The sequence below is a fragment of the Patagioenas fasciata genome, chromosome 3 (genome assembly GCF_037038585.1).
Source record: "Patagioenas fasciata isolate bPatFas1 chromosome 3, bPatFas1.hap1, whole genome shotgun sequence".
NCBI classification, from domain to species: Eukaryota; Metazoa; Chordata; class Aves; order Columbiformes; family Columbidae; genus Patagioenas; species Patagioenas fasciata.
In genome coordinates this window covers 124,157,396-124,178,215 of record NC_092522.1, presented here as the reverse complement: position 1 = coordinate 124,178,215, position 20,820 = coordinate 124,157,396, and the positions used below count along the sequence as shown (strand labels likewise).

The following is a 20,820-nucleotide window of genomic DNA, read 5'->3' as shown; positions in this document are numbered from 1 at the left end:
GCTCCCCCTCCCCCCGGACGGGGGCGCGAACGTGCCGGGCGCGCTGTTCCCTGGCCGGGGGGCGCGCGCGGCCGCCACGTGGGGAACTGCACGTAGTCAGGGCGCGCGGGGGGGCGGGGAGGGCACGCGCCGTTCCCGCCAGCGCCGGGAGGCGGGAAGCGGAGGGGACGTCACGGCGGGAAGCGGGGGGAGAAGAGGGGTGACCATGGGAGTGAGGGGCGGCCATGTGGGGAGATCATGAGGGGAGATGAGGGGCGACCATAGGAGCGAGGGGCGGCCATGCATGGAGATAGTGAGGGGTGACCATGGGGAGTGAGGAGTGGCCATGAGGGGAGATGAGGGGCGACCATAGGAGTGAGGGGCGGCCATGGGTGGAGTTAATGAGGGGAGATGAGGGCTGACCACAGGGAGTGAGAGGCGGCCATGGGGGGGAGTTAATGAGGGGAGATGAGGGGTGACCATGGGAGTGAGGGGCGGCCATGGGGGCAGTTAGTGAGGGGTGACCATGGGAGTGAGGGGCAGCCATGGGGGGAGTTAATGAGGGGTGACCATGGGAGTGAGGGGTGGCCATGGGGGGATGAGACGTGATGGCCGTGGGGTGTAAGGGGCTGGTGTGGGGGGGACGAGGGGCAGCGTCCTTGAGGGGAGGTGAAGGGCAGCCATGAGGGGAGATGGAATCGCAGGATCATTTTGGTTGGAAAAGACCCTTAAGATCATCGAGTCCAAGCGTTAACCCAGCCCTGGCACTGCCCCAAGTCCCCGAGAACCTCATGAAACGAAGAAATAAACTGAACAGCAGAGTCAATTATACTGTTAATTGGCATTCTTCACTTTATCAATATTAGGGACCATCGTCCATAAGTTCTCCGAAGACTGGATGCTCTCGCGTTGCTTATGTTCACATAATTATTACATATGCATTACAATTTTTGAAAATTGTGACATCCATACTGAGAAATAATTGACGATGTTAGTTATAATTGTTTCATTTCTTACTTACAATGCGTCTATTAATTATTAGTTAAATATAAAATAAGTACTCTGCTTCTCAACAATGTCTCACTCAGTCTTCTGTCTCCTCTTGTCACACAGAAGGATCTAAAACTTGAAGAGCATCCCCTCGTTTTGCAGGTGACCAGAAAACGTTTGTCATGTCAGCTGGTTAATGATGGTACGGCTTTGATAACGTAATCACAGTGTACATTCATTTAGCAGCTTCTCTTCACTTATCTATGTGTCTTTTAAACCTCTCCAGGGATGGCGACTTGTGAGATCATGAGAGGAGATGAGGGGTGGCCATGGGGACATGAGGGGTGGCCATGGGGACACGAGGAGCAGCCATGGCAGGACATGAGGGGTGGCCATGGGGACGTGAGGAGCAGACATGGCAGGACATGAGGGGTGGCCATGGGGTCAGGAGAGGAGCAGCCACAGCAGGAGATGAGGGGTGGCCATGGGGACGTGAGGAGCAGCCATGGCAGGAGATGAGGGGTGGCCATGGGGTCAGGAGAGGAGCAGACATAGCAGAAGATGAGGGGGGGCCATGAGGACATGAGGAGCGGCCATGGGGACATGAGGGGTGGCCATGGGGACATGAGGAGCAGCCATGGCAGGAGATGAGATGTTAAGGCGAGAGCTTTCGTAGGCACCTGCCCTCGTCTGCATGTGTATTAATTCACTTTTCATCTCAACAGGTATTGAGGTGACTTGGAAATCCACACCTGAGGACTTTGGGAGGAAACGTAGGTGCACAACCAGTGCTGAAAAGGACATTTTGTCTCCTCTTTGGGTGCTTTGGAGAAAGTGCTTTATTTTTACTGAACAAAATACATCTCTACACACTGTTAAAAGATATTGGAGACATCATGCAGACAAGGCAGGTTTCAATTTTTATACGAGTGGATGATAACCCCTTCCCATCCCAACAATTTACTTTGAACAACTATCGTCAAATCCCATCCTTGCCTGGTCTACATTAGTTGATGGTAAAAATACACTTTGGTTTTTTAAGCTGGCAATGGGCCCAGTGTTTGTCTCTGCTACCTGACAGACATTCAAACAAATCGCTTCACCTGTAGCGAGGTTTTAAAGGTGATTGCCCGGCCGAGCTGGTAGTGAGTGGCCCTTTTGACAGCAGGAAGGGTTAGCGTGCTTTTTATTATCTTCTCCCCTCAAATTAGAAATTAAACCACGGGCCCTGCCAGACAAACCGGGCTTGGAGGGCACGGTGTGACCCCCAGGGAGGTTTCCCTTGGGGTGTCCCAAGACACACCCCAGGCATAAAAAACACCTGGGATCAAGAGTCCTCCAAGACCCACTTATGTTCACACAGCTGCAGCTTTAAAACAATAATAATAAGCTTTTCAGCATTAAAAACCAAGCCAGGGTCTTGGCTTATTCCTTTTTTTCCCCCTCACTGATTTAGTTCAATTTTATTTTTGATACTGAATAATCCTTATCTGCTGAATTATCCTGGGGGGTAAGAATTGGTGTTTGGTATTTGGGGGGATCCTGCATAAAGCCCAAATGTATTTTGTACTTTGCCATAATGGTACAAGCAGCAAAAGTGGGAATTTTTGCCACGGGGAACACAGAAGGCAAAGGTTTGAGGGGGGAATCCAGTGCCCAAAACCAAACTAAAACCTGAGAGGAGCATCACTGGTGTTATTTTCTCCTTACTGCCGAACAGGGTTGACGAGACCGTGGCAGCAGAAAAACCTTCGAGGTTTGCGTGTGGCTGCGCTGTGGCGGAAACTTGGATCGGGGTCACTGCGGTGTCCCCTCGAAATTAAGATAAACCAGCAGTTGGGCCCGTTAGGGTGTCTGTGCATTGGTGGGGGGACAACGACAGCAGGGTGACGGTGCTGGGGAGCGAGGGGACCCCCGGCCCTGCGGAGGCAAAAAAGCCCCAATGGCCAAAACTTTAAAAATTTAAAAAAAAAAAGCGCTTTTCAGGCCAATCCAGCTTAGTAAGCAAGAAGGAAGCAGCGGGAGCGCCGCCAGCCGCCACGCCTGGCCTCCCCCCGCCCGGCGCTTGGGTAAACAGCGGAGCCCGGGGGGCTGCGGGAGCCCGGGGAGAGCGGGGGGGGAACCGCGGGGCCGCCGCCCGCTCGGAGGGGAAGCACCGGGAACGAACCGCAAAGAACCGGAGCGCTTCCCCCGCCCTCCCGCCTTCCTTCCCCCCGCGGGGAGCGGCGGGATCCCCCGGGCCGGGCTGGCGGGGGCGTGCATTTAAAGGGAGCGGCGGAGCCAATGCGGAGGAAGGGGCCGAGCATGTGGGGAGGTTGTTTACACCAGCCCGGCCCCGGGAGCTTTAACCCGGCCGGCGGCGAAGAGCGGAGCGGGGCTACCCGGACGCTGTGAGTAGCGGGGCGGCGGTGCCCCCAAGTAGGGCAGCGCTTCCTCCATGGGGGGAGTAATTAGAAAAAAAAGGGGGGGTGGAAAAAAAGCCAAAATATAATAAAGATAAAAAACCCGCGCGCGCGGGAGCGGTTCCCGCCCGGCCCGGCCGCGCCCCCCCGGCCCCGGCTCCTCCCCGCCCCGCCCGGCGGGTTCCAGCCCGGGGCCGCCGCGTACGTGAGCCGGGCGGCGGGGACGGGGATTTCAAAACAAGCTGTCGGCGGGGGAGGAGGGCGGGGGAAGGCGGGAGCCGCGCCGGAGGTAAGCGCCGAGCCGGGCCCGCTCCACAACCCGACCCTCCGGGGGTACAGCCGGCTCTGCACCCCCCTTCCCCAGCCCCTTTCTCTGCCGTCCCCCGCGGCGCGTATCCGCTCCCCCGAGTCCTGCCCGCTCGCCCAGCGGGGCCTGCCTGCTGGGGGCCCGCCCTTCTGCACGGGGCGTGCGCCCCCCACCCGGTGCATGCCCCTTGCTCGGTGTATACGACCCCCCCCCTTGCCCGGTGCACCCCTACCCCGGTGCATGCCTCTTGCTCAAGGTATACGACTCCCTCCTCCCCAGTGCATGGCCCTTGTCCGGTGTATACGCCCCCCCGCCCCTGTGCACCCCTACCCGGTGCATGCCCCATGCTCGGTGTATACGCCCCCCCCCCCCATCCCGGTGCATGGCCCTTGCCCGATGTATACGCCCCCCCCCCCCCTCCCCAGTGCACAACTCCCCCCCCGGTGTATGGCCCTTACCCAGTGTATGCACCCCAAACCCTGTGCACGCCCCCCCCATTGCCCGGTGCACCCCCCAACCCTGTGCACCCCGCCCTTGTCCAGTGCACCCACTCCTCCAATGCACCCCCCTCCCTGGTGTATGGCCCTTGCCCGGTGTATGCACCCCTAACCCTGTGTACAACCCCCCCGATCCTGTGCACCCCCGCCCCTATGCACGCCCCGCCTCTTGCCCGGTGGACCCGTTCCCCCGTTGCACACCCCCCCGGTGGGTGCCACACCCCCCGCCTGCCCGCTGCATGCACCCCCTCCATTGCAACTCTCGCTCCCCCCCCCCCGCGTCCTTCCCGTGCATGTCCCACCCAACCGGGGCCTGTGCCCGGTGCATGCTCCGCCCCTCGACTTGTGCATATATATATACACATATATATGTGTGTGTGTGTGTCCCCTCCCGTGTGTGTCCCCCGCCCCGCACACACATGCCCTGCCCACTGCCACCCTGCACTGCAGGCTCTGGCACACGCATCTTCCCCACGTGCCCTGCACACGTGTGTGCACGCACACATGCACACGTGTGTGCCCTGTGCGCCCTGTCACCTGCCGCACGCTTCTCCCGGTACCCGAATGACGGCTTCGAGTCACGCTCGGTTGGCACCGCTCCCAGAAAGCACCAAAACTCCCGCCCTTTCCTTTCTGGCCGCCCTCGCCGCCGGTGCGCACCGGCCCGCGGGTGCCCGGGGACGTCGTTCTGGCCGCGCCGGCCTTCCCGCCTGCGCCGGAAAATGCGTCTTTAGGCAGGCGGGCATATTCCAAAAGCGCTGGCGTGGGCGAGGGTCAGGGAGCCCTTTTTGGTGCAGCCCCGCGGTGACACGTCTGCCGGCACAACCCAAGCGGCGAGCGCTGGGGCGGGACGAGGGGGAAACTCTTTGGGAAAGCGCCCGTTTTGTATTATTGGCTGTGTTAGGTCACGGGTGGGTTTGGCTCCGTCTCGGGGTCGGTAGATCCTTGTCTCCCAAACTTCGCAGAACGCTCCGTGCGGTGCGGATATCTTGTTTCCCGGTCACGTGTGCTGACAGGCATGGGGCTGGAGTGGGGTTTGTAAAGCGCTTTGGGACGGTTTGGGTTGAGAAGGAGCTTTTTTGGAAACCACAGGCTGGGAGAGAAGATGAAAAGCTGAGGTTCATCATCAGTCATTGCGGCATTTAGCGTCTCTTACAGCGTGGACTTCATGGTGCGGGTTGCATGGTGGTGTGCGGCAGCAGTTGGGCTGGATTTGAGGGAACCTACCAGCATTTATTCCTAAAAAAATATGAGGGGAAAAACCCAGCGTGTGCTGTAACTGCGCATTATCTGGGCAGGGGGGTTGTGGTGGCGGCCCTGGTTTGTGCGGGAGTTACCGTTCTTTCTCCCGGCAAACCCCGGGGTGAGCGCCGCGGTGCCCCCCGACCTTCGCTAAACACCGCGTCCCTCCCTTACCAAACCCCAAACCTCCCCCCGCGCTTGGCTCAGCCGCGGGCGGCAGCGACGCCGGTAGGCACAAGGGCTGACGTTTTTCCCCGGCGAGAGCTGGAAAAAAAAAACCCCACCGTCTAAAATACACTCCCGGCATTGAAGCAAGAAATAATTTGGGATCTGTGCCGGGTCTGACCCCTGCGGCGCGTGATTGCGAACAGCTGGGAGGGCTCCGGCGGCAGCGTGGCCTCCCGGCTCCGCCTGCGCCGCTGTCGCCCTCCCGGCTCTTGCTCCTCTTCTTCGCTTTGTGTTTTGGGGGCATGGTGGGGTGAAGGATTTTGGCTTGTCACCCTCGGCTGTGGGCTGAGCGCCCAGGTGGGATCTGGCATTCAAAGGTCTGCTGGAAGCAGATGTGGCTCCAAAAACTGGCTTTTGGGGAGGGTTTTCCTTCCCTTGGTTGTGATGGTGCCTATCTCCTCCTTCCCGCTCCCCACCCCGGGAAGGAAAGGGAAGGTGAAACGAAACCCTGAAGGAAATGAAAAGCAGCTTCCCACCGTCGGCACTGCCCTCCCCGCACCTGGCGCTGCGTTGGAACCAGCGTGCAGGGATTTGGCACCATCATCTACGCGGTGGCAGCACAGACGTCGCCACATCGGCTCCTCGAGCCCTTGGAGGGCCAGTTCCCAAATCCCAGTGCTCAGGGTATCTGAGAGCAAGGGTTTAAGGTGATGCTGGAGGAAACACTGGTCGGGTGGTTAATTCCTGCAGTCCCATCCGGGTGTACAGGAGATTTGGGAGCAGAACTGCTTAACCAGCTCACTGGTGTTCATCAGAAAACCTGTTGCACGGCAGAAAAAACAACGTTATCTGAAACGCCCCTGGTGATCCCTGGATGCTACAAAGTCCGATGTGTTCCTTAGGCAGGGTGAGATGGGAGAGGAGCAGGGGAACGGGGAATGGCTCTTGCTCGGTCACCACCGTGGCCCCTTTGATCCCAGTGACAGCGGCGAAGTCCCCGAGCGCTGCCGAACAGGCGGCCCTGGCGTGAGGTGCTGTCCCCGGCACACACCTCTATCCATTTCGCACCCTGTCCTGCTCTTCCTCCTCTGTTTTTTATGACTCCTAAATAGCTGTTAATTTTCTACTCGGGGAGGGCAAAGCAAGCGGAGCACGCACGGTTATTCATAAAACCGCTCGTAAATCTTGAGTGTCCTTTGAAGCGGGACGCGGTTTGGAGTAACCCTTCCCGGGATAGCCGGAGGTCGAGAGGAGTGGCGAGCTCCCCTTTCCTTCCTTGGGAAGCTTTTCTCGTCTGAGATAGCGTGCAAAACAGCGCTGTGTAAATCAGATGTGCAAAAAAATGTTGGATTTGCCATTAAAATGACGCCAATTCATGATGGGGAACTGAATATCTTATGGTGAGGAGGGGAGGGTCTGGGTGCAAGCGCCCCGTGGCTCAGGGTTAATCCTCCCTCTTGCACAAGCAGCACCTCCTTGAACTTGGACTCCGTTGCCCAAGTTATGCCCCAAACACCCAAGCAACACCCAACCAGCCCCCGCGACCCCCGGCTTGCTGGGTGACGCTCGCTGACAAGCCTGGGCAAGGTGACAGATACATTGGTGGTGTGACAGCACGTGGCTTTTTTGGTGCACCACAGGGCTGCACCAAACCTCTTGCCTCCTCTCCCTCCTCCCAAACCCCATCAGCCTTCGGCCTCACTGTGATGTGCATCCTCGCTTCCCGTGCTCCTCGCAGAAGGAAAGAGGAGGGCAGCATGTGCTGCTGGAACCGTGGGATGTTATCTCTGTCCCCATGCCTGGGTGTCCCTTGCTTTTAAGGAAACCTATAAAAGCACTTGTTTCTTTTAAAACAGCAATAAAACGGACAAACCCAAAGAAATGAGGCAGACAAGCTGCTCCAGGATCGGCTTTGCTAGCAGAGCTACACCAACACAAGGAGAACTCATGTCAGAGGAAAGGGGAGCTATTTGGGTGGCAAAAATATAATAGGTAGAAACAGTTTAGGGTAAAAATGCTCCGATTTTTTGCTTTTCTAACAAAGCAGGGTATGGGGATGCTCTGGTTTTGTTGCCACACCGACCCCGGGAGGGCTGGGCATGAGCTGCAAGCTCGGAGAAACCTCCCCCAAAAGCACAAGAGCTCCCGAAATGGGGAGCACTGGGCTGTGGCTTAGAAGGGGTGCTGGCTTTCACCACCACAGGCTTTTCATACCAGGGTGTGCGCAGGGGAGTTGCAGGTTGACCAAGTCTGGAGGTCGAGGTTGCCGAGCGCTGACCGCAGGACTTGAAGTGACAGGCACAAAGAGCCACGGTGGCAGCTCGGGGAGGGGATTTGGGCTCCAAGGGCTGTCCCGGCTGCGTCTGCAGGGTTCCCTTTGTGCTGGCTCGTCTCTGTTTTATCACAGAGGGATTTAGAAGTGACTGTAAAATGCAAGAGCTACAGGGTTTGGGGAGCTCGGGCTCATCGCTGTCCCCATGTCCCCAAGGGTCTCAGTGTCTGGGAGCTGCTGTCTCGGCTCCCAGGGTGGCCGTGGGGGAAGGACACAGGTTGGACGTCACCATCCTGCACTGGAGATTAATGCGGTGTAGGTGCTGGGTGATTGCTTGCGATGATCTGACTGTATACCTCAGTATTTTCTCAAGTTGTTAATCAGATCCAATTCCTTTATTAGGAATTAGTGCGATGAGGCAGCAGGTGAATGAAGGATTTCATGTTGTTGCTGTGAATTAAAGCTCCAATGTCTCCCAGTCTTCCCGAGGATGCCTAAATCTCTTATTGAATAGCTAACTTCAGTCCTTTTATCTCACCTTGCTTCATACTATCGATGAAATAATTTTCCTGCTAATAATTGAAGAAGAATAAGCATTTTCACTTCCGTCATTGGCTCATCAGTCTTCCTAACAAAAGATGGAAAATTATTGGGGAAAAAGAGCCTTTCAGTGAAAAGAGAAGTTAATAATTTCACACTGGAAGTTACTCATGGCAGAAGTTGGAGTGAAAAATAAAAAGGAGGTTTGGGAGGAATTGGAAATAAACTTTGATATCAGTTTGTTGGGTGAACTGTTGGACTTGATGATGTTTCTGTTCCGCAGCGTGTCCGAGATGGCGAGCGTGCTGTCCAGGCGGCTGGGGAAGCGCTCCCTGCTCGGCACCCGCGTCTCTGCCCCCGCCGCCTTGGCCGAGGGGGTGCTGGTGGCCACCCAGATCCCCGGCTTGCCCACCGCTGACCTCGGCCGGGCGTCTGCACCGCGAGATGATGGATCCTGTGTGCTGCCAGCGGAGGAGAGCGGCCCTGCGCCCCGGTTCCCCAGCCCCGGCTGCCAGCAGCTCCACGCCGGGCAGCAGGTACGTGAGGAGGTTCTTGGTGTCCTTGGATGGCGAGGTGTGCTCTGGTGGGTGGTTTTGGGGGGGAATAAAACTCCTTGGGCTCTACCGATGTAAGGTGTAAGTCTAGTTGGGGAATGACCTGTTAGAGAGCAGTGTAGGGGAAAGGGACCTGGAGGTCCTGGGGACAGCAGGGTGAGCATGAGCCAGCACTGGGCCCTTGTGGCCAGGAAGGCCAATGGGACCTGGGGTGGGTTAGAAGGGGGTGGTCAGTAGGTCAGAGAGGTTCTCCTGCCCCTCTGCTCTGCCCTGGGGAGACCACACCTGGAATCTTGTGTCCAGTTGTGGCCCCTCAGTTCCAGAAGGACAGGGAACTGCTGCAGAGAGTCCAGCGCAGCCACCAAGATGCTGAAGGGAGTGAAGCATCTCCCGTGTGAGGAAAGGCTGAGGGAGCTGGGGCTCTTTACCTTGGAGAAGAGGAGACTGAGGGGTGACCTCATTCATGGGGATCAGTATGGAAAGGGGCAGTGTCAGGAGGATGGAGCCAGGCTCTTCTGGATGACAACCAGTGACAGGACAAGGGGTAACGGGTACAAACTGGAACACAGGAGGTTCCACTTAAATTTGAGAAGCAACTTGTTGGGGGTGAGGGTGTCAGAGCCTGGCCCAGGCTGCCCAGGGAGGCTGTGGAGTCTCCTTCTCTGCAGACATTCAAACCCGCCTGGACACCTTCCTGTGGAACCTCAGCTGGGTGTTCCTGCTCCATGGGGGGATTGCACTGGATGAGCTTTCCAGGTCTCTTCCCATCCCTGACATTCTGGGATTCTGTGTGGTGGCAATCACAGAATCTGTAGTTACTGAGAGCCGTTAATGGGTGTCAGCATTCGTGCACTTGGCCCTGACCATGCCTGATAGCTTTAGACCGAACCAGCTCACGTGGAAATCCATCTTCCCGAGGAGATGTCTCCAGTCCTGGCCACAAGTGGGTCACTGTAGAAGACCTGATGCTTCCCTCCAGTGTTCTCCAGCTAAGGGAGGTGGTTTCTATACATTCAGCAACTCCTAATGGACTTCTCTTCCATGAACTTGTCCAGTCTCCCCATAACCCATGTTTCCAGCTGAAGGAACCCCCCAGTTCAGCCACGATGGCCATGAGCCTCGTGGCTCAGAGCCCAGTGTGCCACAACTTTTTGCTGCAGGGTTGAGGGTCGGTGGTGCAGATGTACGTGGTGAAGAAGCTCTTAGGGAAGAGTTGAGTTACGATGGTCTGTCCAGAAAAGACACCTAGTCCTGCTGGACAAGCCATTTCTTGTTCCCCGAGCTCCTGATGCTCAGGGGGGCCGTGCCTTGGCCGGGGTGCTGCATAGCACAGGGAACAGCGCTTGTTCTCCATCCCACCCATCAACGCCTGATCAAGCAGTGCTGTCCAAACCCCCATTTCTTGGCGGCTACCTCCAGGACTAGAAAACCTTTTCTGGGCAGAGCTTGTAAAACTGAGTGTAATAAGGCCTCTGTTTGGTTTTCTGGCTCCTCCTGTCCCGTGTTTCTCAAGCACAGGACAGTGAGGGTTGTTTTCTCCTACGTGTGCCTATTTTGCTTGCTTTACTGCTGGGAACGGCATAAAAATAGTGGTGGGGCGTCTTCACCTCCCAGCAACGTCCAGGACCTGTGCTGGTGGCTGTGCAAAGCTGAAGCAGATATTGGCTCCTTGTACCCCTGGGAGAGCAGGGTCAGGATTTTGTGTCCTGATCCATGAACCAGTCCCCTTTACACTGATCCCGCTGTGGGTGGCTTTTTCCACCTCGATGTCCCACCTGAGATGGTCTCACAACCTCGTCCCCGATCAGGGGGTGTGCGCGTGTGTCCGTCCCACGGCGTTTCCATAAAGAGATACTTCTGTTCCTATAAATAGCCGAGGACACATGTAGCGTCTTTTGACACAGATGCATTTCCATCAACAAAAATAGGCTCCTGGTGGAAACCTGCCCGTCAGAAGGAGTTTGAGGCTGTGGGAAGGAGGAGGTGAGGTTTGCTCATCTCCTTCTGCAGCCTGGAGGAGCCAAGGTGTGAATTCAGGATCACTTTGCCCAGGAAACCTCCGTTCTCTGGGGCCCCCTCTGGCTTTTAATCCTTTTATTGACCGACTTTGCTGGGGTGTATAACAATTGTGGGATGGTATGAGAACAAAACCAAAGCAGACAAATTCATTGGAATAAAAGTCCACCCAAAGTCGCAACACTTAGAGATGCGGCCAATACTGGCTCAGGAAATCCTTCAGTTTGGGTTTGCTGGAGAATTTGTGCCTGGGAAGAGCAGATCTTTGCGTGGTAGGGCTGCGATGGACCCTGGTGTCCTTCTGATGTGCTGGGACAGCAGTCTGAGGTCCCTTTGTCCTAACACCCGTTGCTGGGGAGGAGGAGGCGGCGGGATCCTCGGTAGCACCGACAAACCGCCCCTTGTGCTGTTTTCAGGTCCTCGTCACCTACAACGGGCAGGAGCGTCCCGGCCTGGCGGAGCAGCACAACCCGCTGAGCGACAAGGCCAAGGTGCCGCTGCCGGACCAGGGTTTGCAGCCGTGCTGGAGGGTGCAGGACGTGCAGCCCCCTGCCCTGCCCACGGCCGGCAGTCCCGGCCCCTCCGAGGCGCTGCAGAGATCCGTATCCAGCAACATCGACGTGCCCAAGAGGTTGGTACCTTTGGCTGTTGAAATCTCTGGTGGGAGGGGGATTCTTGGCAGCTTTGCTGGTGCTCACGCTTCGTTTTACACTGACAGAACAGCGATGCTGGGAATAGATCCATCTCCCCAGCGCAGGATTATCCGGAGGATGGTTTAATTTAGGATTAAGGGGATTTTTAATTTGTCTTTCCTCCACGTGGGTAGAAAACATCCTTCCCAGTGACTGAAGTTTATGGAAGGAGGAGGCGAGGGGGAACCTGCACGGCTGTGCTGCCCTTTGGGTACCCAGTGACTCCCCAGGTTGTACCTGGGCTGTTTCTCTGCTTTTTCCTCCGCTTGTCGAGAGAAGTTGAGAGAGGTTCTCCTGCCCCTCTGCTCTGCCCTGGGGACACCACAGCTGGAATCTTGTGTCCAGTTGTGGCCCCTCAGCTCCAGAAGGACAGGGAACTGCTGCAGAGAGTCCAGCGCAGCCACCAAGATGCTGGAGGGAGTGGAGCATCTCCCGTGTGAGGAAAGGCTGAGGGAGCTGGGGCTCTGGAGCTGGAGAAGAGGAGACTGAGGGGGGACTCATTCCTGGGGATCAATGTGGAAAGGGGCAGTGTCAGGAGGATGGAGCCAGGTACTTCTGGGTGACAGGACAAGGGGCAATGGGTGCAAACTGGAACACAGGAGGTTCCACTTGAATATGAGAAGAAACTTGTTTGGGGTGAGGGTGTCAGAGCCTGGCCCAGGCTGCCCAGGGAGGCTGTGGAGTCTCCTTCTCTGCAGACATTCAAACCCGCCTGGACACCTTCCTGTGGAACCTCAGCTGGGTGTTCCTGCTCCATGGGGGGATTGCACTGGATGAGCTTTCCAGGTCCCTTCCAACCCCTGACATTCTGGGATTCTGTGTGATTCTGTGATCTCTCCCCTTGCCATGCAGGAAAGCTGACGCCGCTGTGGACATGGATGAGATGGTGGCAGCCATGGTGCTGACGAGCCTCTCCTGCAGCCCCGTGGTGCAGAGCCCTCCCACCGGCGAGAGCAGTATCCCCCGTGAGTACGCGTTTAAAAACATTCATTTACTCAAAAAAAGCAACATCTGAAACTAAAGGAGATGTGGAGAAGTGCACTGTGCCCTTTGGATCTCAGTGCCGGGGCTCTTGCTCACTGCAGAGGTGCCGAATATCTGCCAGGACCATGTTGGGCTGGAGGTGGCTGGGGACCGGCACCAGTGTCGCGGTGGCACCCATGGGTACCAAGTGAAGCGGGACAGCCCTGGCAGCGCGGTGGGGTAACCCTGCTCACCGCAGCCGTCCCAGGGGCCCGGGGAGCCCCGCGCAGGAGTCCCAGACCAGGGAGCACCGTCCGGTCACTCCTTTTTTTAGAGACGGTTTCATTCCCCGGGAGTCAAATGCAGCCGGAGGGATAAAAATAACTGTCCGGAGCCGTGGGAAATGTGCGTGCCCCGGCGCTGGCTGCTCGCCGTGTGCTGGCTGTGCCTGCGGGGTTGCACCGGTGCCAAGCAGAATGGGGAGGGGCCAAAAAAAAGGGATAAACTCCCAATAATTGGGAGTTCGCACCAAGCAAGGTGCAAAGGCTTCACCTCGCCAAGTTTGTACAAATAAAATGAATAGAGGGGAACTGTTGTTGAGAGTTACCCAGCCTCAGGGCTGGTCTGTGCCCTTGGTGGGGTTCAGGTGGCCCCCAGCCGAGGGTGGCAGCGCGTGTCCCCTCCCCGCAGCCGCACGGGCGCCGTGCGATCCCTGGAAGGAGAGCGGCGACGTCTCGGACAGCGGCAGCAGCACCACCAGCGGGCACTGGAGCGGGGGCAGCGGCATCTCCACCCCCTCGCCCCCCCACCCCGCCGGCAGCCCCAAATACTCCAGCGAGGCCCTGAGCTCCCCCCAGGCAGACGACGGCTTCGAGACCGACTCCGACCCCTTTCTTCTCGACGAACCCGCTCCGCGCAAGAGAAAGGTAATGCTGCCGTGGTTGGGGTCCTGGCACCGGTGGGGTGGCTCTGGCTGAGCCGTTGTCCCACGGGGGGGACGCTGGTGCTGGGCAGGGGGTGACACGTGCCGTCTCTTTGCCAGAATTCGGTGAAGGTGATGTACAAGTGCCTGTGGCCGAGCTGCGGCAAGGTCCTGCGCTCCATCGTCGGCATCAAGCGGCACGTCAAGACCCAGCACCTCGGGTAAGATGAAGGTTTCGCCTCCTTGATCCCCGCTCGGTGCTGAAGCCCCGCACCCTGCCACCTTTTTAACCTGAAGAATATTTCCCTTTGTACGGTAAAAGTTTGGGGCTGGGAGGGAAGTCGGTTCCTCATGGTTTGGGGGAGATTATGGGTGATCTGGGGACCAAAACGCTTCCTGCATTTCCCAGATCAGCCCTAAATTCTCCCGATCCGTCACAGCATTGAGGCCGCTTCCCGTGTCCCTTGACTACCTAAAAAGTGCAAATCTGTCGTGACCTTTAAGAGAGGGGATTGGCAACGATTATAGCTTATAGAAAATGCTCTTGGGATGCTGCAAACACGGCAGGAGCGTTTTTGGGGCAGGAACTGGAGGTTTCTCTCCCTGCGTGGTTGAAGTTTTTGCTCGTGTTGTGTCCCACCGGTAGCTCCAACCTGCGCTGTCTCCGGTTGGTTCCAGCGCTTCATTTTTGGAGGGGGGAAAAAACCACCCAAAACATATGAATCAGGAAAACTCTGAGAATGAAGGCAAAACTCAGTGTTCCTTCTCATTTTAGGCTTCGTAAGTTGACTTAGCTTCATGAAAAGCTATGTTGTGGCCCTCACTATGTCTTTCAAAACCAGACAGAGTAATTCATCATTCCCTCGTGCACTGAGCTTGGCAGTTCTCAGCCAAACAGTCGGGTGTCACCAAAGCCTCTGTTGTATTTGTTATCCTCACCTTCAGGGAGCCCCGGGGCTTTCCGGGAGCCCCGTCTGGGTTTGGGGACTGCCCAGCTCATCTGGGCTTGGGGACTGCCCGGCTCGGGTGTCCCATTTGCACCGGGCGAGGGGTCAGATTACACATGAGCCCTGGGCTCCTGGGCAGAGGCCGAAAAGCATCGTCCCGGCTGGGTTTCATGAGGGCTGGCAGCCTCAAGCTGTGCCTGTGCGGTTGTGACCGTCAGGGCTGGCACGGGCACCCCGCTCCGGGCAAGGCAGAAGGGCCGTGGTGCATCAGGCAGTGCCGGACTGACTGCCATCCAGTGCCGGACTGACTGCCATCCAGTGCCAGACTGCCATCCAGTGCCAGCTAAACGCACTGGGAAAATAATTAAAGACTTCAGGGGCTGCTTTCCAGCTGGGTAAACCGCGGGGCTTCGTTCACAGCTGTGCTGGATGAACTCGATTAGGAATGAGCAGGGGATTTTCAGTGGTGCCTGGTCGATGTGTCAGTGTTTCTAAAGGCCCTGGAAGGGGTATTGATCTTCCTTGGAAGCGCGAAGCGGCTGTGCTGATTGCAGCAAATGTGATGTTTTGGTGCCTGGAGCGGAGCTGCTCTGCCCAGCGAGGCGAGATTGCTCCCTCCTGGTGGAGCTGGGGGTTGCTCACCTTCCCCGTGATGGAAACAGGGCGGCTTTTTCACCGCTGACCCTTTTTTATTCCCCCCACTGGCAGGGATGGCGCGGATTCCGACCAGCGGAAGCGGGAGGAGGATTTCTACTACACCGAAGTGCAGGTGAAGGAAGAGCCGGCGCCGGAGGCCACCGCTGCCACCAGCCCCACGTCTGCGTCCGCCCCCATCATCATCCAGCCGGCGCTGGCCAAGCCGGAGGCGCTGCTGGTGGAGCAGCCGGCGCTGGAGCCCGCGCTGGCCGGCAGCGCCCTCAGCCAGTCTGCCCCCGGCTCCTTCTGGCACATCCAGGCTGATCACGCCTACCAGGTGAGCTGGTGGCATCTCCCAGGGCTGTGTCACCTCCCAAAATCTTGCCAAAGGGGAGGTCGTGCTCCGGTTTGCTACAAATCCCCGTGGCGGCAGGGATGTCTCGTTGCCACCTCCGCAGCACGGAGAGGCTTTGGTGTAGCACTGTCTGGCTGAGCAACCAGCTTCGTTAACACCTGGTTAATGGGCTCGTGTGCTTCTGCCACTGTTCCCAGGCTGGGGGGAGCTGCCTGTCTCCGCTCCCCTGCAATTACCTGGTGCTGGTATGCAACACGCCTTTCTGCCGGCAGATAACGTGGAGGGCTGGAATGCAGCCACGCCGGATCCTGCACGTCTGGCTGCACGCACCGGGACACGGGCTTTTGAGGCACAGGAAATTTGGGGACCCGGTGCAGTGGCTGCAGGGTCACCCTGCCTCAGTGTCCCTGCTTGGGAGCCGAGCGTTGTTGCCAGCTGACACAGGGATAGGATGTATAGATCCATAAGCTGCACCTATATCCGTTTCCATCCCAGGGAGTGGGTGCGGCATCATCTAAAAGCAGCCCACCGAAAGAAGTGTGAAAATCTATACGTATAGATGAGGATGTGGCACCTGGTTTGGTATCGCAACCAAAAGCAGTTGTGGGAGTGCCGAAGCTGCTGTGCGCTGGCAAAGGGTGACACGGCACGTGTGTCAGATCTGGTGCTGGAGAAGAGTTTGCACGGGGATTTCCATCCCATCTCCAGTGTTCCCAGTTTGTGGGTGCTCCAGACTGGTCTTCTCGGGGAGGTGGATGCCCATGGGGCAGAGTGTGGGAACAGGGGGGCCCCAGAGCTAATGCTGAGCCCTCTTTTCCCTACAGGCATTGCCCTCGATCCAAATTCCAGTGTCCCCCCACATCTTCACCAGCATCAGCTGGGCCACTGCCACCTCGACTCTCCCGTCCCTGTCACCGGTGAGTCCTGCCTGCGTTTCCCCTTCATCCTTTTGAGGTGTGGGGCTGGGAGCTATGGGGACCTCATCTCTCCTCACTTTAAACATCTGGATTTATGAGTTGGAGGCATCCACATCTCCCACAGTCCTGTCACAGCACCTGGGGCCACGCAGGATGGTGACTGCGTTGTCCCCGCTGCCTTTTGACACCTGATTCCCCGCAGGTGCGGAGCCGGTCGCTCAGCTTCAGCGAACCCCAACCGCCAACGCCGATGCTCAAGTCCCACCTGATCGTCGCCTCACCGCCCAGGGTGTCCATCGGCACCAGGTGAGGGTCCTGCTGGCAAAAAGGTGGGGAGTAGGGGTCGGAAAAAGGGGGGACCCTCCCACATCTCCAGTACTATTCAATAACATCAGTGACTTGGATGAGGGAATAGAGTGACTGTCAGCAAGTTTGCTGGTGACACCAAGCTGGGAGGAGTGGCTGACACTGGAAGCTGTGCTGCCATCAGAGACCTGGACAGGCTGGAGAGCTGGGTGGGAAAAATGTAATGAAATAGAACAAGGGCAAGTGTAGAGTCTTGAATGTGGGCAGGAACAACCCCAGGTTCCAGTGTAAGTTGGGGAATGAGCTATTAGAGAGCAGTGTAGGGGAAAGGGAGCTGGGGGTCCTGGGGACAGCAGGGTGAGCATGAGCCAGCACTGGGCCCTTGTGGCCAGGAAGGCCAATGGGACCTGGGGTGGGTTAGAAGGGGGTGGTCAGTAGGTCAGAGAGGTTCTCCTGCCCCTCTGCTCTGCCCTGGGGAGACCACAGCTGGAATCTTGTGTCCAGTTGTGGCCCCTCAGTTCCAGAAGGACAGGGAACTGCTGCAGAGAGTCCAGCGCAGCCACCAAGATGCTGAAGGGAGTGGAGCATCTCCCGTGTGAGGAAAGGCTGAGGGAGCTGGGGCTCTGGAGCTGGAGAAGAGGAGACTGAGGGGGGACTCATTCCTGGGGATCAATATGGAAAGGGGCAGTGTCAGGAGGATGGAGCCAGGCTCTTCTGGGTGACAACCAGTGACAGGACAAGGGGCAATGGGTGCGAACTGGAACACAAGAGGTTCCACTTAAATTTGAGAAGAAACTTGTTTGGGGTGAGGGTGTCAGAGCCTGGCCCAGGCTGCCCAGGGAGGTTGTGGAGTCTCCTTCTCTGCAGACATTCAAACCCGCCTGGACACCTTCCTGTGGAACCTCAGCTGGGTGTTCCTGCTCCATGGGGGGATTGCACCGGACGAGCTTTCCAGGTCCCTTCCAGTCCCTGACATTCTGGGATTCTGTGATCTCCACTGAGACTCAGCAGAACGAAGCTTACACATCACTACCCTTAGATACGCAACCAAAATTCCCCAACGAGCGGGTAAACATGATTTTTTTTTTCCCTTTTTGCAGGAAAGTCCGCGGCGAAGCCAAAAAGTGCCGTAAGGTTTACGGCATCGAGCACCGGGACCAGTGGTGCACGGCCTGCCGGTGGAAAAAAGCCTGCCAGCGATTCCTGGACTGAGCGGCACCGCGGTGCCACGTCCCTCCCCGCTCCCCCCGGGACACCCGAGTCCCTCAGTGCTGCAACCAGGGACCTTGGAGGTACCTCCTGTCACCGCAGAAGACGCCTCCAGAGCTGCGTGTAAATTCCTCCTTCTGTATATTGTACATCTGCTGGGTTTGCTCTTATTTTTTTTTAAAAAAAAAAAAACCTTTTTCCAACTATTTTTTTTGGTTTTAACCTGAAGAATATTTCCATTTGTACGGTAAATTTTGGGGCTGGGAGGGAAGTTGGTTCCTCAGGGTTTGGGGGAGATTCAGGGTGATCTGGGGACCAAAGAGCTTCCTGCATTTCCCAGATCAGCCCTAAATTCTCCCGAACCGTCGCAGCGTTGAGGCCGCTTCCCGTGTCCCTTGACTACCTAAAAAGTGCAAATCTGTCGTGACCTTTAAGAGAGGGGGTCGGTGATGATCATAGCGTATAGAAAATGCTCTTGGGTTGCTGCAAACACGGCAGGAGCGTTTTTGGGGCAGGAACTGGAGGTTTCTCTCCCTGTGTGGTTGAAGTTTTTTCTCGTGTTGTGTCCCACCGGTAGCTCCAACCTGCGCTGTCTCCGGTTGGTTCCAGCGCTTCGTTTTTGGAGGGGGGAAAAACCACCCAAAACATATGAATCAGGAAAACTCTGAGTATGGAGGCAAAACTCAGTGTTCCTTCTCATTTTAGGCTTCATAAGTTGGCTTAGCTCCTACGTTGTGACCCTCGCTGTGTCTTTCAAAACCAGACCGAGCAATTTTATCTTTCAATTTAATGATTCCACCCATACAGGCAGCTGGGAGGGCTGGGATGGCCTTTCCCTTCTCATCACCACATGGCCCTAATTCAGCAAAACACTTCAAAATTTGCTTTCGAATCCCATCGTGCTGGGTGGAATGAGTTTTCTGACCTTCCGTCCTTTTTTACCCAACCAGAATTGCTCGTGGTTTCCCTATCGTGACGACCACACCTACAGCAGCGTCACTCATGACGTTGTGATGTACCGCGTTGCCCCGTCGCCTTTTCTCCCCAGTTTGGGTCATATTTTTAGTATGTTTCACTGCATTTTTGATAATCATAGCCTGTATAATCACAGCCGCTGAGCCCAGAGCCATCCCTGAGCCCAGGGTGTTCTTAAGGACTCAACTTCCCTCCTAAAACCAAATCAAGCGGTTGGGAGAGTCCCATATCGCTCCCGTTGTCGAAGGGGTTGGGCGAAGCAGGTTGAGAGACATTCATCCCTATTACTGGTGCTTGTCCATGCGTTTGAGTATAATTTTATGTCTTTTGTTTGTAATTTTGTACATATATATCATCCCGCAATCTCTTCGCTCCGGTCTCCAAGTGATGGATGCACCGTGTGTGATATCCCCGGATGGCTCAAATTTAGGGGGAAAGAAGAGGTTTTTATCTCCTGGAGATCCAGCTTCCCACCCCCGTTTTAGGAGCATAAATGTCAGGAAGAGCCTTTTCCCCTCGGAGACTCTTTGCGGGTTCCCAAGTTGAGCGTTTTATGGCGAGAACGACGTTGCAAAGCGCTGGTGACAATTCATGGCGTGGTGGGGTGGTTGCACTACTCAAAAATAGGTCATTTTTTAACAAAAATGGTTAAAAACCCCCATGTTTTTGCTGCTGCAGCGTCCAACCTGCATCACATTACAGAGCTCGTCTCATTTATCCCCCTGCCGCCCCATTTTTCGGCGTTGCCGGTGCTTTCCAGAAATGAACCGGCGCTATGGCAAATCCCACACAGCTACATTTAATTTTCCAAGTATTTATTAAAAACGGTGCTCAAAGCGTGGAAGGCAAAAAGAATAAGGGTTAATTTCCTCTTTTCCTCAATCCTTGTGCCTTTCTCCCCGTGACTGAACCCCAGGCAGGGTTGGAGATGGAACTTATTGCTTTTGATGCCCTTTTTGCCCCCAAACGGCGCCAGGCCCTGGTGGGACACGACTCGGCTCCCAGCAAAATCACTCAGGAAATGTCAAACGAAGCCATCGGGGTTCATTTTGGGGGCTCCCAAAATGCGGGTGAAGCGTCGGGCACCCCCAGCACAGATCAGGTTTGTCACTGGCAAGAGCTCACGTGGCCAGAAAGTAAAGCGAGGAGAACTTTCTGCTTTTATGTTAAAGATGATTTAAATATATATATATATATAGAAAGAAAAGGGTGTCAATGGCTTTAAAACAAGCGGTGTAGGAATATCTGATACCGGTGGTGTTTCACTGGGGCTCAGGGGGGCGGGAGGTGCATAAAGCTGCTGTTCTGAGGGGTTTTGTGGTACGGATGTGGCCGGACAAATTTGGCCTTGTGTTTGTGGCTCTGTAATGTGGTGTGCTTTGCTTTGGGTTCTTCCCTTCCTTTCCCTTCCTTTCCCTTCCCCTTCCCTTCCCCTTCCCTTCCCCTTCCCTTCCCCTTCCCTTCCCCTTCCCCTTCCCCTTCTCCTTCCCCTTCTCCTTCCCCTTCTCCTTCCCCTTCTCCTTCCCCTTCTCCTTCCCCTTCTCCTTCCCCTTCTCCTTCCCCTTCTCCTTCCCCTTCTCCTTCCCCTTCTCCTTCCCCTTCTCCTTCCCCTTCTCCTTCCCCTTCTCCTTCCCCTTCTCCTTCCCCTTCTCCTTCCCCTTCTCCTTCCCCTTCTCCTTCCCCTTCTCCTTCCCCTTCTCCTTCCCCTTCTCCTTCCCCTTCTCCTTCCCCTTCTCCTTCCCCTTCTCCTTCCCCTTCTCCTTCCCCTTCTCCTTCCCCTTCTCCTTCCCCTTCTCCTTCCCCTTCTCCTTCCCCTTCTCCTTCCCCTTCTCCTTCCCCTTCTCCTTCCCCTTCTCCTTCCCCTTCTCCTTCCCCTTCTCCTTCCCCTTCTCCTTCCCCTTCTCCTTCCCCTTCTCCTTCCCCTTCTCCTT

The 20,820-nt window shown here is 56.4% G+C and overlaps 1 protein-coding gene and 1 long non-coding RNA gene across 3 annotated transcripts; both read left to right on the top strand.

The window, feature by feature from the left end:
* The first annotated feature begins 642 nt into the window (after positions 1-642).
* LOC136099266 (uncharacterized) lies at positions 643-2,605 on the top strand. Its single transcript, XR_010651065.2, has 3 exons — positions 643-812; positions 1,093-1,171; positions 1,695-2,605. It is a non-coding gene; the product is annotated as an uncharacterized lncRNA (long non-coding RNA).
* A 570-nt stretch (positions 2,606-3,175) lies between these two features.
* Positions 3,176-20,087, top strand: ZNF395 (zinc finger protein 395). Of its 2 annotated transcripts, none has more exons than XM_065835240.2 (10): positions 3,176-3,359; positions 8,681-8,933; positions 11,384-11,598; positions 12,512-12,624; positions 13,313-13,548; positions 13,665-13,765; positions 15,200-15,464; positions 16,307-16,399; positions 16,602-16,705; positions 17,806-20,087. In XM_065835240.2, the coding sequence occupies exons 1-10, from the start codon at positions 3,253-3,255 to the stop codon at positions 17,915-17,917; spliced, it is 1,599 nt and encodes a 532-aa protein (XP_065691312.2). In that variant the 5' UTR covers positions 3,176-3,252; the 3' UTR covers positions 17,918-20,087. The 2 variants fall into 2 exon arrangements, with proteins under 2 accessions (XP_065691312.2, XP_065691313.2); XM_065835241.2 differs by lacking the exon at positions 3,176-3,359 and adding an exon at positions 3,524-3,660.
* Positions 20,088-20,820: the final 733 nt, after the last annotated feature.

Excerpts from the sequence above, each read along its gene's own strand:
- ZNF395 (XM_065835240.2), top strand. The coding sequence starts at position 3,253 with ATGCGGAGGAAGGGGCCGAGCATGTGGGGAGGTTGTTTACACCAGCCC. Across the intron at positions 3,360-8,680 it reads AGCGGGGCTACCCGGACGCT|CGTGTCCGAGATGGCGAGCG; the intron begins GTGAGTAGCGGG and ends TCTGTTCCGCAG. Across the intron at positions 13,766-15,199 it reads GTCAAGACCCAGCACCTCGG|GGATGGCGCGGATTCCGACC; the intron begins GTAAGATGAAGG and ends CCCCACTGGCAG.